This window comes from Gavialis gangeticus, unplaced genomic scaffold (genome assembly GCF_001723915.1).
Source record: "Gavialis gangeticus isolate Ggan-Ray unplaced genomic scaffold, GavGan_comp1, whole genome shotgun sequence".
Lineage (NCBI taxonomy): Eukaryota > Metazoa > Chordata > Crocodylia > Gavialidae > Gavialis > Gavialis gangeticus.
The window spans coordinates 6,054,528-6,068,098 of record NW_017728994.1 but is presented as its reverse complement, the minus strand read 5'-3'; the positions used below and the strand labels follow the sequence as shown (position 1 = coordinate 6,068,098).

Genomic DNA, 13,571 nt, shown 5'->3' with positions numbered 1-13,571 from the left:
GAAGTCTATCAAAGACAGGAATACCCAATTACCTGTGGAGGCACATTTCTCACAAGAAAACCACTCTCTCTCCAACCTCTCAGTCCTGATCCTCAAAGAAAACTTACAAAACACTTCCTAGAGACAAGCCTATGAACTCCACTTCATCAACCTCCTGGATACTAAAAATCATGGACTAAATATAGACATTGGATTTATGACTCATTATAACATGCTTGACATCTGACTCCCTAAGTATTCATCCCCCTTCTCTCTCTTCCCCCTTTCCCACCCCCTCCCCAGCCTCTCTCTCACCCATTGACTCCTCAATCTACATTTTCACTAACTACTTGTCTTGTATGCGCACCAGACCAGCCTCTGGCTCCTTTACTTTTCATTCCATCCAGGAAGAGCACACAACAACTGCTGAAACTTCCTCAGACTGACAAAGGGTTTCTGAACCCGAAAGCTGGCTTAATTGTTTTCCAATTATTTAAGTTGGTCTAATAAAAGATATCAGATTCACCCAAAGAACCTTGTCTGCCTTGGTCCTTAGACCAACACGGCTACAACCTGCACCCCTGTTACATATACATATGCACACACTTGGCCTGATTAATCTGACTAACATCTATGCTAATTATTATTCATTCTCTCTGTTCCTTTCTGCAAGTTTCCTCAAGTCCTCTGTGTGACAAAGTAAATTGCAAAACTGTGTAAACAGAATGTTTGGTCACACTTTTCAGTCTGATGCTAATCTCACTGCTTGATGCCTATTTTAAAACCCAGTTTGCCCTTTTGTGCAACCCAAGTTAGGAACAACATTAAATAATGCTCTTTAAAACAGTTTGTACCAACTGTTTCCAAAAGTGAAATGTGTTATTTTATTGTTCTCAAGTATTTTCAATGAAGATCAAATGTCATTATTTAGGTAAAAATTGGAAGAAAGTAAAAAGAAGGGGGAAAATGGAAAACAATCCCTCATCTGTAGCTAAAATAAATTCATGTGTCTGCAACCCAGGCGACATTATCTTACCACAGTCTCCGGTTCTTCCAGTGTAACTTCACAAGTTCTGATAAGGTTATACAGAAGTGATGTAGTTTTTAGTATAAAAACTTACAGCACAAATGAAGCAGGTATCATGCCAAGTGTGTCCAAGAGCTTCAATGAATTTATCCCCTGCCTCAACAGGAAAATCACAGCCATGGCATTTTGTGCTGAACAAAGCAACATAATCTAAAATAAAAAAGCAAACTTTAAACGAACTCTGAAATAATCATATTACAAACTATGGTATAATCATATTACACCAAAAGAAACAGAGTTGTGCTTGGTAACGGTTCTTGGAATGTTTTTTGCTCAGAATTCCTTTCTACATCCCACTGAAACTCTCCCATAATGAAAATTCAGAGCAATTTTTCCCCCTCCCTTCCTTTCACATTTAATTTTGTTTAAAGAAGGAAAACCCACATAATTTCAGATCCTTGGTTATGAATATAAAAACACAAGGTTCAGCACATTCAATGTTCTGTTTCTCAATATTTGTAAATTAGCTGTAGCATGTATGTGATGTATAAGTCATAGGTACCAAAAACAGCAAGACAACATACTATGCATGGACTATGAAAAATTAAGGGTGCTGTAAAAAGGACATCTTACATTTACATGACTGGTGTATGTTTATATTCACCAATGGATATTTTATTATTATTTTAATGTTGGAATACCATCCTGTCTTACATTAAATAAAAATGAGTGTAGCAGCCATTAACACTGGTTAATACTAACTCACGTTAATATTTTGTTAATTTGGAGTAACTTTTATCTTGGAAAAGATATGGCAGAATCTTAAAAACTATGAGAATTTTTTTTAAAAGTCATTAAAGTCATTGAGGTTTCTAAGTACCTGGAGGAAAACAAGATGATCAGGAACAGCCAGCATGGTATCATCTGGAGCAAGCCATGCCTTACCAATGCAATTTCCTTCTAGGACAAGGTGATGAGCTTTGTGGATAGAGAGGGAGAGAGGGTGGAGAAAGGGGGACAGCAGAGGATATGATATACCTTGATTTTAACAAGGCTTTTGACCCTCTCTCCTGTGACCTTATTAGTAAGCTAAGGACATACAATCTAGATGAAAATACTGTAAGTTGGATACAAAACTGGTTGGATCAGTGTGTTCATAAAGTAGTCACTAATGGCTCAATGACTAGTTGGGAGGATGTACCAAGTGGGAGTCCCTAAAGGTCTCTACTGGACTCCAATATTGCTTAATATTTTCATTAATGACTTGAAGATGAGACTGAATACACACTTACAGAATTTGTGGATGACACCATTGGGTGAACTTGCAAACTCTCTGGATAGTGGGGTTGGGATTCAGAATGACTTTAATACGCTGAAGAATGATCTGAAATCAATCTTTTATATCTTGCTGTCTGAAGTGTACAAGCCACTTCTAAGAGTACACTGAAGAAAAATCTTGGGAGTTGTCAAAAAACTAAATGGAAAGGTCCTGTATTGGAAAATGGTCTTGATCAATCACAAATTGGGAGCATTTCCTGTGTGAAGGTCTGATTGTGACAGGAAAATAGGTGTAAGAAGATCAAGAGATGAGAACTGAGCTTACATATTAAACTATTGAATTCCCTAGATGGTAAAATGGACCCTTGGAGCTCCTAATGGAAGTCTCTCCAGAAATGTGTAACTTTTGGGTGAGGGGGAAGCCACCGGGAGTTAAAAATAAGAAAAAAGCAAACCCAAATTTGGAGAAAAGAAAAAAAAAAGATGAAATGCAAAAAGGTACTGGGTGGTGGGGGAGAGACAGCATGCTATGGCATAAAGAGAGGGAATGTGGATGTAGATAAGAATGTAGATGTGGATGTAGATTGCTACAGTCTACCAATTTATCACAAGGAGGGGAAGAACATTGTAGAAAAATGCAGACTGAGAAACACTTGTATAAGCTTTTTTAAGTTGGTATTAAAAACAAGATACCAGATTAGGGAGGCTGTCCTGGGAAAGAATGGAGGGAAGGACCCCGAACTAAAAAGGACAGTCCCGGGGAACAGAATAAACAGGAAGAAGAGGGAACAAACATAAAAGTTAAAACAAAAAAAAAATTTACCCACGGCAGGAGCTGTGGCACAGCCAGAATGGGGAGAGAAGCCTGCGTGGTTCGTTAGCTGCATCTTTATCCAGCTGCAGCCAGCCAATGACATCGGCAATCGCTGGCCGGCGGGAATAAAAATGACTGCCGGTGGAGCAATGGAGGAAGGGAGAGCGGACCCGAGGAGGGCATGGCCATGGGACCCACTCCAGGAATCCCTCAGGGAGGAAGGAGCACCAGATGAGGAGCCAGAGGAGGCTCCTGACGCTGATCCTGGCAGCAATGGCAGAGAACGGCTCAACAGTGTGGGAGACGAGCCAGAAGCAGCCCCTGCAATCAGCAAAGGCAGCAGCACCAGAGGGAGTAGAGAAGGGGACGTGAAGACCCACACTATAGCAGGTGGGAGTACTGGGACCAGTTGGGAGGAGGAGGAATTTTCCCCTTTGGGAGGGTCCCGGCAGAAGCAGCAGGAAGGGCTGCGAAGAAGCAGGGCACCTATCCTGAATACAGAAGGTAGCCAGCCATATGCAGAGGAACCACGAGGCTCCTGGATCAGGATGCTCCAGAAGGGAGAGAAGTGGGATAGCACCAGGCCCTGGGAAGAAGCAGGAAAAGGGGGGAAGACGACCCAAGCAGGAGGTCATGAGTACACAGCCCTGAGTAGGGGTCATCCCCTAGCTAGATCATAGGGAATTAAGGCACCCAGTACCCTGATGTAAGGGACCAAAAGAGGGGGCTACCGAGATTCCCAGTGATACGGTAAAAGTGTTGTTTTGTGTTTTTCTTTTGTGTTTCCCTGTGTGAAGGGGTTGTGAGACAGGAGTAGCCGATATGAATAGAATAATTGGTGCAGGGCCCATAGGGCATCACATTGGGATTCAGTCCCTAGGGAGGTAGTCCACTCTAGGGCGAGAATAGGTTTCATGACTGGGATCTCTGAACACAAATGACCCGGGCTGGGGTAAGCGAATTGGTCTCAAGAGCTGATACCTAGGATGGGAAGGGACTCAAGAGGCCCCACAGCTGTATGAGAAGGGGAACGTGGCCAAAAAGACTGAGCGACCCATCAAGGTGGCATAAGGTCAGGATGTAGGAGCCCTGCAAGTGACCGTCGGGCAGACTGCGTGCTGCAGGAGGACCCCGGGAAGTCAGCCCTCCACTGGGAAACATTCAAAGTCGTGGCAAGCGAGATAGGGGAAGACTACCCGAGGACTGAACATCTACGTGGCAATTTATGGGAGTCCATAGAGCGTACACCATCCGTTGCTTGAACCAAGGCTGCACATGACAGGGTGGTCAAGACCTGGCAGTCACACAGGCCATTGGTCGTATTTTCCACACAACCTAAAGAACACTAGTACAGAACAGAATTATACATTGAGAGTGCTATACCTTTCTCACAGTAGGGCTCCCCATCCTCCATATGGAACAGGCTGTTCCCGAATGGCTTCTTACAGGCAGCACAGACAAAGCAAGTTGTATGCCAAGTTTGCCTGAGGGCATGCATCACTTCCTGTAAAACACAGACAGTGGCTCACACATACTGAAACCACCTACTGGAAAACATACATTTTGAAATCAGCTAATTCTTTCCCTCAAGATATAAGACAAGCAGGTCATGTACCTTTTGAAAAGAGGAAATACAAATCTCAGTAGCAATGTTTAATCATCTGGGAAAAATCTGCCTCCATTTGGAGCACAGAAAACCTCCTAATAAGATTTATTGTCAAAACAAAACCACCAAACATCTAACAAACAGCAGCTCAGTTCAGCCAATTAAAAGCATCAGCACAGCAGATGGTTCTCTCACTGGGACAGTTGGCATGGAGGCAGTTCTCATTCCTGTCCCCCCTCCCCTTGCTTTGACATTGCTCAGAAGCTCTTAAGTACAAAGTGGAGTGATTTGCTAATCTTTATCAGTAGAAGCAACTTCTTATATACAAATACTGCAACTCTAAAAATTCTAGAAACCAGTTTTGCAAAATTATATAGCTTTTCTTTTAACATAGAAGAAAAACACAAGACCAAGAAAAGCATACTGGTGTGGAAGCATTTCAGTTCTGCTGAAAACTAGGATTTTCAGAGAAGCCTGTCTCAGACACCAAACTCTCACTGACATTCTTCTGCAGGCTCCTTTAAAAAATCCTGGTATTAATTTTTAAACCTCTGGACACGTGGACTCTCTTAAATTGACAAGTGAAAATGAATTTGCTGGTTTAAGCAAGAGGTGTAGTGGACATGTCTTTAACAACCCTCCCCCCCTCCAAAATGTTAACCTAATTCTGCACAACTGTCAGTCTTCAGTGACAGAGGGTTGGCAATAGACTGGTTGTTTTACATACAGTCCAGGTACTGACAGCTTGGATGCTTTATCCAGGAATGACTCATGCCCCGGTGGCTGGTGGGGGGGCACGGTGGTGGCAGAAGCATGGTGGCAGTAAGGTGTTGGTGGTGGGGTGGTGAGTGCTGTCCAAGGGTCGGTGACCACCTGCAGCCACCACCGGCAGCATCGGCGGCGGCCAGCAGGGAACACGGACCTCCTGCAGATGCCACCAGCAGTGATGGCGGTGGGGCCACAAGTGGCAACTTCCCTCAGGCACTGCTGACAGTGGCAAGCAGTGACCACCCACAGGTGCTGCCAACAGTGTCGGTGGTGCCTTTTTGTAGGAGGTGCACTGCCACACCAGAGGGTGCGCTTGCACCCACATGCACCCCCTACTCATCGCCCCTGGCTTTATCTAAACCAATGAAGGTCACCTGTATCTCCCAAGCAAGCACTCATACAGACCCTTCTTGCATAACATTCTTCTCTCAGACAGAACCTGTAATATTCATCCTGATTTTTATGCAGTTTCCAGTCCCTACTAAAACTTCCTTTCTGTGCAAGGAACTTTTCTCTGCCAGGTTCTCCTGAGTTCTGAAACATGACAAACTGCTAATTTTTTATTCTTACTTGTGCCCATGACAACACAGTATATTAGGGCTGTGAGAAACAGCACCATTTTGTTTCGACTTCCATTTCACCATTTCAAAGGGACAGTGTCTTATTTTGCTGTTTTGAAGCATTGTTGTTTTGTTTCATTGAAACTGTTTCGCTGTTTTGATGCTGTTTCAATACATTTCAATGTTTCGTCCATAGGCTATAACGGGGAATCACAAAATTGCCTATAACTTTGTCATTTCTTGCCTGATTCAGATGAAAATTGAAGGGATGGTAGCACCCCCTGAGGGCATGAAGCCTGACATGTTTCAAGGAGAGAGGTTCAGGGGTTTTTGTGAAACTGCACCTCAAACTGTTCAAAGCAAAACTAATATCACTTGCTGGCAGCTGCAGCCTGCTGTCATCCTGCATGCAGATCTGAGGGCCCAGTCCCCAAAGGAGGAGTCTGGCACAGCTCAGCAGCCCTCCCAGGGGGTGCAGCTCCCTGGATCTGCATGCGGGATGACAGCAGGCTGCTGCTGCCATCTGGGGCCAGCACCAGCACTGGGTTCTTCCCAACACTCAGCACAGGCTGCGCCAGGCAGACTTGGGAGCTTTAAAAAAAACAAAAAAGCCCCACACTTGCTGCAGCAGTGGCAATTGGGGTCTCTGAGGGCTTGTGGCAGAGCCTCCCCCATAAAGTGTGGAGCAGTGGGGATCCTCCCCTCCACCTGGCACCTGCACGGCAGCCGCACCATCGTGTAGGTACAGCATGGCTTGGCAGCAGCTGCTGAACTGGCCCCAGCCTGCAGTGGCAGCCTGCTAAAACCTGGTGCACAAATCAAGGGCCCACGCCCCCTGGGAAGAAATGGGGAAATTATTAGAGAGCTGGGGAATTGAACTGAGAGCTAGATGTCAATATCAGAGCTGTCCTTCCTCCCTCCCTCTCTTTAATTTCTGTTTAGCTGCAAGCAAGCTGGTTTCGAAACTCAAAACATTTAGAAACTTTCAAAACATTTTGAGTGCCCTCATTTAGTTTCAAATCTTTTTCAAAGCCTTTCGTTTCATTTCAATTTCACTGTTTCAAGCTCAAAACGAGTTGAAACAGCTTTAAAACAAAACATTCCTCAAAATTTCGCACAGCCTTACAGTATATCCCTGAGAGCTAGTTTAGGAATTCAAAGGGCCAGAGACACAGCTAATGTAAATTAACCTAGCTTTATCAACTTCATGGATTTTAATTGGCTGGGGATGTTGCCCAAAGCAGTTACAAACTAGCCTGTTGGTGGAGTAACTTTTTGAGATGTTTTATCTCCTTTTTTATCCTGCTCCTGATTCATTCTGAGGTTCTTGCTTCTTACATATTTTTAACCTTTGTTGACTGAGGCACAAGGGAATGAAGTTAATTGAAAGCTTTCATTCCATTGCTTCAACTGACAGATTACACAGTCCCTCATTTATATTTGTCCTTTCTCTCATTACAGAAACACCAGTAATATTCACTAACTTCTGTTACTGTTTGCAAAACAATTCTGTCTGACAAATAGTCTTGGATGAACCTCACAGGCTAAAAAGCAAGAAACAGATTGACAATCTTATTAATGCAAACAGAAGCAGCTGGTAACTTTGACAGTCTACTAATGAAAATCCATAAAAGAGAACTGACTTGTGCTGGCATTAACTGGAGAAGTATTGAAGTGACCTTGCTTTAAAATTACTCCTAAATCTCTAGAAACAGGACTTCACTGGGGCTAAAACCTGAATATTTGATGCTGAGTATCTGATGACCCAAGTATATGCTGCTCTTCCTAACTGGTAATAAAGCACTGTCTTCCAGGGCCCAGAGATGTCAGGGGTAGAGGCTGACTGGTTAAAGCCATCGCTCTCTTTCTCATGTGCCAGTTTTGGAGAACTGGTCACATCTTGGGCATCCATGCTTGAAACAACTTTTCTTACCCACTGCTAAGATTGTAATAATCTTTTGCTACTCTAGTAACATTATCTGCTATCTAAGGATGGATTGCCAATCATTCTCATACGTAGGCATGAACAATATTAAAAGTATGTAAAATATAAAAAAGTGGGCTTTATTTTTTCCTTTCTTGTTTTCACAGTTCCATTAATTTTAGTTACTATCCCTTAAATTAATTTCTGGAGCAAGTGAGGTGCACAGAGAGATGGATGGGCCTACTCCATAGAACTTTGACTTATTACAACATTTGATGAAGAACCGTGTGAAGGAGATTGCACACTTTCATGTGTGCACATTTTTGACTACCATTAGCAAGAGCTGTAGAAGCAACATACTATCTTATGATGATATCAAAGAAAGGGCATGAAAGAGTAGAAAAAAATTAGAATGCACTTTTTAGATTTTAAAATCTGTATAAATAGATAAATGTAGTCTGTTAAATCCAAGATTTCAGCCATCTTTCTAATCCCAGATGTTTCTTATTTTAGGAGAATTATCAGACTAGGAAACTATTATTAAAACAAGCTGGAAAAAAAAATCAATACTGAATTAGATGTCTATAATCAAAATAATTCTATTTCTAATTTCAGTGGAGTGAGGATTTAGAACAGAAGTTGTGCTGTTCTTCAGACTTACCCCCATGATCTTGGTATGGCATCTGGCACAAGTTGGTGCAAAGAACTGCTCATAACAACGCTCACAATAGACACTGTTCTGCTCCTCCACAAAGCACACATCTGCCAATGAAGTCTTGCAGTAAGCACAGTTGAACTCTTCTGGGTGCCAGGTCCGACCCATGGCTACCAGGAAAGGACCCCTGTGAAATATTATTACTTTATTTGTATCACAAAAGCATCTAATGATCCTGATGCTGCACCACAAAATACCAATATCTAAGATGAATGATACTATCGAGGGTGCTTTTTAAAATAAGGTCCTGCAACGGGTCTCTTCCTCAACAATTTTGAAGAAAAAATGTTGACAATTACCTATAATATTTCATAGTTAAAAAAAGAAGAGTTCAAAATTACTGCTGGAAAGACTTGCACTTTCTTTATCCAATGATGGTCTTTGTTGATTTTGCTGGGTGGTGACCAGGTGACCTCCCAGCAACAGGTGACCAGAAGAAACTGTAAACTGCTTGCATAGAGAAGGGCACTTAAAATAATTCTTAAAAAATATCACCAAAATTTAGAGGCATCATAAATATAAAACAACAGGGTGAGTTCAAACAGGAAACTCTCATGCTAACTTTTGTAATATGGAGTACAAAGCTGACATTTGAGAGCATGACCAAACTTGCTAACAGTTAATATGCACATCCATAGCTTATAGCAGCTTTAAAAAAATTCTGCTTTCTTGCACATTTTAAATGACAGCTGCATTCCCTGTGTCCTTATATATAAAATCAGATCATCAGAATGGCGAACTAATTAAGCTGAAGACAAGTTAATTTTTTTGAGGTGATTTACTCTTCTTTATACAATTAGATATAGTAATTAGAATACTGTTTTATTACTGAAGTTTGCCTATATGGGAGAACAGAAGAGTGACAATCAGCAATTCTCCAGTGCCAAATTAGTTCCATCTAATGGAGAAGACTGTCATTAAGCCTGGATTACTTGAAGTCAGGCAGCATTCAATGGGGTAACAATAGGGATCAGTTTAGCACAAGGAACTGAAGGATGGGAAGGGAGAAAAATGCAGTGAATCACTAGAGTGCAGGCATTATCTTTCTCCAGATACAAAAACAGCAATTACATTTGGCTGCTACTTCAAAATGATGTCTCATTCTCCTCCCTCCCCTCAAATCCTTCCTCCCCAACTTCCTAAGCTCTACACAGTGTCCTTCTAATTTAGATCCTGATGTACCTGGGTGACCAGAAACATGGTGAAAGAAAAAAAGAAGGAAAAGATTACGTTAGAAAAGATACCATAGCATCCTTGAAATAAACGATTACCATAAGCAACTTAGCTGTGATAGAAAGTGTGATAGAAATACATAATAGCAAAAATCATCTCTGGAAATGCTAAATTAATTAAGTTGACAGCAATCATCCCTTATGGGTTATTTAACTATATCTCAAGTTCTGCACTTGTATAATAAAGCACATAATCAGCTGCTCTGTGATACTTTTCCTCCTATCTACCCTACCCCACCCCACCCCACAACCAGAGGCTCATAAACTTACCGAATGATGCTGTTACAGTGTCCGCAGAGAGGCGTTCGGCTGCTGGCTGGAAAACGCTCAGCCCTTTGAATAGTTCCCCGGGCTACAGCAGGAGCCTGGGAGGAGGCTGAAATTGAAGTCGGGTAGGCTAAAGTTGAGGCAGGAGATGGTGCTGGAGCACCCCGTGGCAGGATATGTTTGGTGACACTGGTGGTAGTTTTCCCAGGTGCAAATTTCTGGGAAAAGGAGTCATCTGTAACCCAGGGAGGACGGCTTGCCGGCTCTGCTTGGCCTGGCATGTAAGAATGTGCTGGTGCTGGGGTCGGCGCCAGGGCTGATGCCGGGGCAGGGGCTGTTTTAAACATCCAAAGAAAACCATGGGCTAGTTTAAAATTTTTTTTTTAGAATACAAACATGCACAAAAATAATCGTCATGCCACAACAAACAAACAGAAGCTGAACATGACTCTTAATTATAGCCTCCCCCATTATCACAGATCAGTGTTGGAGTGAATCCCAGGATATCAGCATGCAATCCCTGGTTCCATATCCAAATAGATTGTAGAAGCAATTATTTCTGTGTTTTCATGGAGTTTATAAAGATGACTTAAAAGAACAACGCTGTGTTAAATTTTATTTAGCAGGAGACCATATATATAAATTGTTGTGATTACCAAGGACTAGCATTTCACCTATATTAATCTGGGTTAAAAATACAATGGCAAACTAGATTCAAAGGGCTAGACCAAGTCATTAGCTCTGAAGCAAAACTTGCAGTGATTTTAACAGAAAGTTCTGTTTAAGTACTAGTATCAGACTTTGCCCTGGATCTGCCATAGACTTTGGGCATAACTTTGAAAAAGTCAATCATTTTGTGCCTCAGCTCCCATTTGTTAACAGAGACATAACTTCCTTTCTCCCACCCTTTATCTACATTTTTTATTTAGACTGGTTTTTGCTGCATGTTTGCATAGTGCCTAGCACAAAAGGATCCTGATCATGAAAGAAGTCTTATACTACCAAAAATAACCAGACTCTAGAGTCTGTACTCATGGAAAAGTTCCTCTATTATCTCCTTTCCTTCAAAAATTGCAGAGCCAGTGCTCAGTAAGACTGAGGATTTAACCTAAGAAACTACCACATATGCCAGTCACGATGTAGTAAGAACAGTCTTTATTTATTTATTTTTGCAAATGAAAAAAGGAAGCAAAAATCTCTTGATCTATATAGTGAAAAAGAGAACAGGATAATCAGGAAGGGTGTTGCATCCATCCATTCATGTGCTCTTTACTCTTGTCCATCACAGTGCTGCCCTGCTAGTAATGACTAACTGTAGGACAGCCTTCCTTCTCAGTAAAATAAGTGTCTTGTTTTGACAAGATTCAGGCAAATATATAATAGGAGACAGGGACGGAAAGGCAAGGGAGGTATTCATTGAGCCACTGAGGATCAGCTATGAGCCCTTCTTTTCAGGGAACTTTCTCTACTGACAAAGCTCAAAAATAAGGTTTTGGGGTGATGACAACTCTGGAGCCACAGAGAGTTGAGACAGAGAGAGACCCTCCTGATTTTGCCTAGACTGCTAGAGAACCTTAACAGACCAGGGATGCAGGGCTGAGGAATAGGGGGTAAATACAGTTAGTAGGACACTGGCAAGGGGTAAGGAGGAAAAGAGTAGTCTGGGTTGAACAAAACACCCATAAAAGTGCCAGAAGCTCCTGGTGCTCTGTTTGTGCTAGTGTCGCATATTGCTGAGATCTTTCTTTTTGTAAATTTTCCCACGAAAGAAATTGTGCAACAGGGGGTGCCCTGCAGAACTCAGTGCATAGACAGATACTTGGGTGCTACATACACAGTCCTTCTTTATGAAAAGAATATTAAGGCCTTACAAATACTTATTCTCATACATTTAACCATATTCCTCTGTGTTTATCTAGAGATCATACACTACTATATCACAGAATTTCCCTCACATAGAACCATATTGCTTCCCTCACAGTTAGAATCTTTTGAGCTATAGTACAGAACCCAACTTCAGCTAAGAGGATAAGCAAGTCTCTGTAAATTGACCTTCAGTATGTGGGTCAGCCACTACAGAGAAAAATTTACCAGTGGGCTTTAGAAATATTTGCTGACAGTAGAGGAATGCTGATACTCAGGAATCCTGAATTCTATTCCAGAATATTTTGCTCCGGTTTCCCCTAAGCCTGATCCCTTCTGTTCTGGTCCTTTCTGCGTATCCTTGTTCAGTCTCAGCTTGCCTCCCCACTTTTTACAACCCCTCACAACTCCTACAATCCATGGAGCATCCTCCTTCCCTATCTCAAGATGTATGAAGTTTAAGTGTCTTCCTCACTTCAGAATGTAGGTATCTGGAGTCCCATTTCTGTGTGCCATATTTTGGGCCACAATGTCTACCAGCTGGTGTTGGAAGGGAACAGTAGGTTTAAGGTATTGAGAAGAATGAAGATGATTCCCAGGATAGCGGAGGGCAAGTGAAAGGTATCGTAATTAAGCCAGGAAGAAGTTTGGGACTATAAGGGTGCTTGTACACGTGATTCCATTAACATGTACACATGATGAAAATGTCACTGTGTGGCTTAATGGCATCACCCTGTACATGTTCAATAGTTCTGGGAGTTTTAAATGACTTTGCATCATTGCAAACTAAACTACATCCAGATGTAGTTCAGTTTGTAATTATGCTTTGCAGCTGTCAGCTCACCCCCCAGGTTGCAGGAGAAGCAGGCAGGTTCCACAGAAGAAAAGGATTGGGCCCCTCACTATTTTTGCTTTCAGCAGGTGTCTGCTAAAAGGCAGAAGTGGCAAGGGCCAGACCCCCCCTTTTTTCTTCTGGCAGAGCCTGCCCACCTCTCCCACAGACAGGGGGTGAGGTGCCAGTGGGCTGAGTGGCCCCTGAGCTGGAGGGGGCCCTGCTCCTTCCCTCTGTTGTTGCGGCACTCCCCAGGGCCACCCGGGTAGGCAGCTAGTGGGCTGGGTGCTGCCCAGCTCAGAGGCAACACCCAGCTTGATCCAACTCTTTCCCAGCCCCAAGCTGGCTAAGGCAGCACCCAGCCCACTGGCAACCCACCCAGACAGCCTCAGGGGGCACCACTGCCATGAAGGGAAGGACCAGGGCCCCCCACAGCTCAGGGGTTGCTTGACCCACCAGTAGCTCACCCCCCAACTGTGGGCAGACTCCAACAAAAAAGGGATCAGGTCCCTCACCATAATGTGATGTAAAAATAGAAATGGTGGGCTTCAATTAAAAACCCACTGTTTCAACTTAAGAAAGAAGTATATGCCCCTTATTCTGCCATATATATACCCAAAACTGTGACTTTGATGATTTGTAATAATAGTGGCTCCTGCCTTTTTACAGAAAATGTCTGTTTGCTAGAGGTGCTAGAGTACAGGCA

At 42.7% G+C, this 13,571-nt stretch overlaps 1 protein-coding gene and 1 long non-coding RNA gene across 15 annotated transcripts in view; one reads left to right on the top strand and one right to left on the bottom strand.

The window, feature by feature from the left end:
• Positions 1 to 8,909, top strand: part of LOC109287296 — a 20,799-nt gene extending 11,890 nt beyond the window's left edge. Inside the window, exon 3 of the long non-coding RNA XR_002094820.1 lies at positions 8,898 to 8,909. This is a non-coding gene — a long non-coding RNA (uncharacterized LOC109287296). The remainder of the gene's footprint in view (positions 1 to 8,897) is intronic.
• LDB3 (LIM domain binding 3) overlaps positions 1 to 13,571 on the bottom strand; it is a 233,176-nt gene that overhangs the window by 3,044 nt on the left and 216,561 nt on the right. For all 14 annotated transcript variants that reach the window (XM_019502234.1, XM_019502228.1, XM_019502235.1 and 11 more), the window contains 4 exons: positions 10,174 to 10,504; positions 8,618 to 8,798; positions 4,482 to 4,602; positions 1,101 to 1,216 (listed from right to left, as the gene is read on the bottom strand). In XM_019502234.1, the coding sequence (XP_019357779.1) occupies positions 1,101 to 1,216; positions 4,482 to 4,602; positions 8,618 to 8,798; positions 10,174 to 10,504 (749 nt within the window). The remainder of the gene's footprint in view (positions 1 to 1,100; positions 1,217 to 4,481; positions 4,603 to 8,617; positions 8,799 to 10,173; positions 10,505 to 13,571) is intronic.